This window comes from Oncorhynchus gorbuscha, linkage group LG18 (assembly GCF_021184085.1).
Source record: "Oncorhynchus gorbuscha isolate QuinsamMale2020 ecotype Even-year linkage group LG18, OgorEven_v1.0, whole genome shotgun sequence".
NCBI lineage: Eukaryota > Metazoa > Chordata > Actinopteri > Salmoniformes > Salmonidae > Oncorhynchus > Oncorhynchus gorbuscha.
In genome coordinates, this window is record NC_060190.1 from 30,800,932 (window position 1) to 30,806,218 (window position 5,287).

At 38.6% G+C, this 5,287-nt stretch overlaps 1 protein-coding gene across 3 annotated transcripts in view; it reads right to left on the bottom strand.

Annotated features, from left to right (window-relative positions):
* Positions 1-1,835: 1,835 nt before the first annotated feature.
* Positions 1,836-5,287, bottom strand: part of pmepa1 (prostate transmembrane protein, androgen induced 1) — a 79,253-nt gene continuing 75,801 nt past the window's right edge. For all 3 annotated transcript variants that reach the window (XM_046311039.1, XM_046311040.1, XM_046311041.1), the window contains exon 5: positions 1,836-3,928. In XM_046311039.1, coding sequence (XP_046166995.1) covers positions 3,709-3,928 — 220 coding nt within the window. In that variant the 3' untranslated portion in view covers positions 1,836-3,708. The remainder of the gene's footprint in view (positions 3,929-5,287) is intronic.

The window sequence follows — 5,287 nt, forward strand, 5'->3', positions numbered from 1 at the left end:
ATGCATTTGCAGTTTGTTTTGGTTGTGTTTCAGATGATGTTGTGCCCAATTTAAATTAATCGTAGATAATGTAGTCATTTTGCAGTCACTTTTATTGCAAATAAGAATATAATATGTTTCTGAACATTTCTACTTTAGTATGGATGCTAAAATGATTACGGATTATCCTGAATGAATCTTGAAAGATTATGAGGGAAAAAGTGACAGAGGCACAAAGATCATTCCGCCAATACATGCCAACCTTTCATCATTACCAATAACAGGGGTGGTATGTTTGGGGGAGGAATGCTATTTATACTTCTGTAACTGTACAATTCATGTAGAAATCACAGATTTTACCTTTAAAATAGTTGAACATAATTTTATTTAAACCTTATTTTCACAGACTGAAATGTGAAGTATTATTTGGATTCAGAGTTCTATGGTAATCAAGGACTTGCTTCAAAAACAAGTTAATACCATAGCATTTGTTGGTACCACAACATAATCATTTTTGCCAATGTCATACAACATTACAAGAATACACCATCTCAAGACAAAAAGGGAGAGCTGTTTCTAACAGACTATATTGTCTGAGGAAATTCATGCTAGATGACCTATTTGATACTGTGATGTTTAATCATAAACTCAATTCCCTTGATTCCTCTATTAAGAACCGTTACATAAGTCTTGAGTGAGAAAACTGACTTGTAGGAAACACAGTGTCCACTCTGTTCCACCCTTTGGATCATTAACTATACAGGACAATGAGGGATTCCTTAAAGCCACAATCCTGAGTTTGTGTTTCACCTTAACAGCAGCCCCACCATTTTGTTTGTATTAAGCTGAGGGATGGGTCTGGGAAACTCCTATCCACAGAGCTATGCATGCAATGATTGACAGTCAATGAGATCAAAATGGGTTTTAAACATATTTTGAAGCTATTCATTTGACAACAAAAATATACAAATTTGAGTTATACAACTTTAGATTTAGGGTTACAATAGGGTGATAATCTTCTAAGACAAATTCCTTATAAAGTGAAAATGAGTTATATTATTTAAGAATCAATAGTATATTGTCAATTGAAATGTCCATTAACAACTGGAAATCTTGTGTATTGTGAATTTGAATATGCTGTAGGGCAGGGGTATTCAACTCTTACCCTACGCAGTCCTGAGCCTGCTGGTTTTCTGTTCTACCTGATACTTAATTGCACACACCTGGTGTTCCAGGTCTAAATCAGTCCCTGATTAGAGGGGAACAATGAAAAAAGCAGTGGAACTAGCTGCAATGTCCAGAGTTGAGTTTGAGGGCTGTAGGGGGTCAGGTTGGGGGAATTCAAAACATAACTTGTACTGCAGCTTAGTAAAATAAATCGTATGCTTCTGTGTAACTGCAAGAGTTTGTCACATTAAAAGGTATAGTTCAGTGCAATTCAATATTTAGATATGTGTTTGGTTGGCTTGGGAGAAGGGGCTGGAGGTCAATTTGGAATCTAACATTAGTATGTAACTAGTACTCCGGCTCGTATACTGTGTGTGGTCGAGTAATAAGAATAAATTATAAAAGCCTACCTCCTGCTGGATACTGAGTGTCACTGCCTACAACTGGTGTACACGAGCACGGAGGAAAGCTGCAGCAAAGAGTTGCTCCAACAATTGTGTACAACTGCCATCTTGTGGTAGTAACCAATATCACTGTCAAATAAGCAACTGATTAAACTGGTAAAGGATACACGTGGTATACATCGTCCAACTAAATGCTTACTTGCAGGTTCTTGTCTTATTCTCGACAATGCAACAATAAGAAATAATAAACTAAATATGGTGTGTTTTAATATATTTTATTCTTCAGGGTCAATGACGTGAAAGTGAGTGAGTAAAAAGACAAAAAGCAGACAGTTTTTATAAAATGTTTTTACTTGTTTAATTGGGGGCTAATTGAAATGTATCAGATTCATAGCATGTTCTGTTATAGACATTGTCTCCTGTTATCAAATAGAGATACAAACCCAGTAACACTTTAAGGATCCAATATAAATTTAAATAAACAATGTTGATACACGTAAGCAATTATTGTCGACAACAGTAGGCATCTATATATTTACTGCAATACATCTCGGCATAGAACATGTTATAGAATAGAACTGATTTTATATAGACAGTACAACATTACCTCTTCATCAGTACACAAAGCGTCATAACAAAATAAGCACCAGGATAGTCGGTTTTTCTGTACAGTTAATAAATTGCTTAAGAGTTTGATAAATATGCTTATACTGCAACCATATATTTTTTTAAAATCATCGCTCATTTATTTATTTCAAAAAAAGAAAACTCAAAGCAATGCTAATTTGAAGGGCAAAGCAACAGAACAGTCCAAAAAAAAAACAGTCAAACAAAGGAAAATAACAAAGTTCAAGTCATTTTGACTCTTGACAGTCTAAAAGAGTCTGGTTAGGATGATTCCTTCTTTGGAAATGCTTTTTTTCCCCCCACACTGAAACCCTCAACAGTAACTTATTGAAGGAAATATCGGAATCTAAAACAGATGATGATTACAATGCAGCAAAGTACGAACCCCTGTTTTATAATGCAGTAGTGGGACATGTACTGCATAATAGGACAGGTTCTGTTTGCTATGTTCTATATTCATAGAGCTGGGCCCTTAGAAACCTCTCCATCCCATGCTTCACCCATTTGGTTTACTTTAGTGCGTCAAGGTTAATATTTACTCTTATCGGTATGCATGCAGCGAAGTTGGAAATGATCATCGTATGATAGAACATGGGAGTCAATTCTCTATTGTATTTTTTTGTATTGTAAATAACAAGGGCGATTTGTTTCATGTGAAAAAGGCAACAGAATCCAGAGGAAGAAAATTGCGCTATTAACACATTACAAAAAAAGTCTCAACCACAAAATCCTCAAAGGCACACATCTAGAAATTGAGCATGTGGTGGTGAAGGGAATCTATAGTGAATTGGGTATATAGACCAATAGGTAATATGGCAGAATTTAACCCATCCAGGTCCACTCTATGGTGTCCATATTAGGATGGCTTTAATCTCAGCTGTCCTAATATGGACTCCGTAAGGTTCACACTGGTCAAGGAGGCTGTAGTTGGGAGGGTGGACGAAGGTAAAGAAGGTTCTGGCCCAGGGTGATGCCTTTGAGCCTGTCCCCATCTGGTTGTTCCTTGTACTTGTCTTCAAAATGGTGCCGCCAAAAGCAAGAGGCATATATTCCACACTAAGTACTATAGCGCATGTTGAAGACAACTAAAGGGTTCTCTAATAGCGAATAGGAGCAAAGGCATCGATCTGGCACTTGGTCACCTAAAAGTACTTCCCATCAACTCTACCAGTTTAAATAAAGTGCAGAAACCTGTGGTACTGGCTGCATTGAAACAAAGTGATGCCCAACCTGGTTTGGGCTATTGTCTCCAAAGCCTGACTCACTATGGTAGACAATATAGTTAGTGAAGACACCTGGTGGTCAAACCATGGAATAAATGTTCTGTTATTCATTCAGCAAAACCCTTATATGCGTGTACAAATGAATTGGAGCAAAAAAATATTTTTTTAAAGAAAAAAGGAAAAAAAACATTACATTTCTCAAAGTTAAACAATTACTACATTATCAAAAGGCAAATAGTAGGTATATTGCAACACTCTCCGCGACAACTCTGTCAACATTATCATCCATACGTCTGTCATTTTGAGAGTCAGTCTAGGGCAAGTCTAGGCAGACTGACTGCACAGACGGAGCCTAATCTGTCATCACAGGCAGGCGCACATAAACACTGAACATTTCCAAGGGGACCGACACCCAGCCAATGGCAGCACGAGGAAGGTCTATGTGGGACTCCATCATTGGACACGGGCATCTCTCTGGAACTGTAGCTCATTTCAGATGGGGACAGGGGGTGATGTAAGGTACCAACCCTAAGGGAACACCATTTGGAATATTCAGTATTATTTGTTTTGTCTGAGTGGTTCTGTTTGCTTTCATCTGAGCACCCAGTCTAGACGGTAAGAGGTCATTAGATGGGTAAGGTAGTGTACGAAAACAACGCAACCAAATATGTTAGGGGTTATTGGAGCTTGCAATGCCTTCAATTTATGTACGAAGTGCATTTTATTAACAGAAATGTTGACAAGTTTAGAGTTCGGAGGAAAATGTAGCTCTTTACTTCATGCAAATTGACAGGATACCCACATTATTTAGTTGTCATTAGCATGTCTGTCGTCATTATACATGACATTTAATTTCAAGTACTGATATTGTTTTATTGTAACGAACAGTCATAACGCCATGAAAGTGTTATGTCAAGGTTAAACAGCAGTACGGTTTAGTACGGTATGCAAATAGTGGTTCCTTTTTTTTTGGTTCGTAATGTGTCACTTCCCCACCCTGCCTGTATTGTAATCAGTCAGCACTGGTTTCCCTGAAGCAAAGACTGAAATCAAAACAGGAAACCTGCCCAAGCTCTCCACAGAGGTCATCAAACTGCATCATGAGATGTCACTAGGGGTCAGAGGCCAAATGGCCACACCACTTAAATCAATCCTTTGGCTGCTTGCTTATGAAGGGTCAGACATGTTTATTTTAATTCAGGTTATTTGTCCTAAAATGAAATGTAAACATAAGAAATAAATCAAGTGGGGCCAACGGGAAGTGCAAGGTGTCTTACACATATAGACATACACTACATGACCAAAAGTATGTGGACAACTGCTTTTCAAACATCTCATTCCAAAATCATGGCCATTAATATGGAGCTGGTCCCCCCTTTGCTGCTTTAACAGCCTCCACTCTTCTGGGAAGGCTTTCCACTAAATGTTGGAACATGGCTTCCATTCACCCACAAGAGCAGTAGTGAGGTCGGGCACTGATTTTGAACAATTAGGCCTGGCTCACAGTCAGTGTTACAATTCATCCCAAAGGTTTTCGATGGGGTTGCGGTGAGGGCTCTGTGCAGGCCAGTCAAGTTCTTCTACACTGATCTCGACAAATCATTTCTGTCTGGAGCTCGCTATTTGCATGGAGGCATTGTCATGCTGAAACAGGAAAATGCTTTCCCCAAACTGTTGCCACAAAGTTGGAAGCACAGAATTGTCTAGAATGTAATTGTATGCTGTAGTGTTATGATGTCCCTTCACTGGAACTAAGAGGCCTAGCCCGGCTATGAAAAACACCCCCAGACCATTATTCCTCCTCCATCAAACTTTAGAGTTGGCATTAGGGAAGATATAGTGTTGTCCTGGCATCCGCCAAACCCAGATTCGCCAAATGGTGAAGTG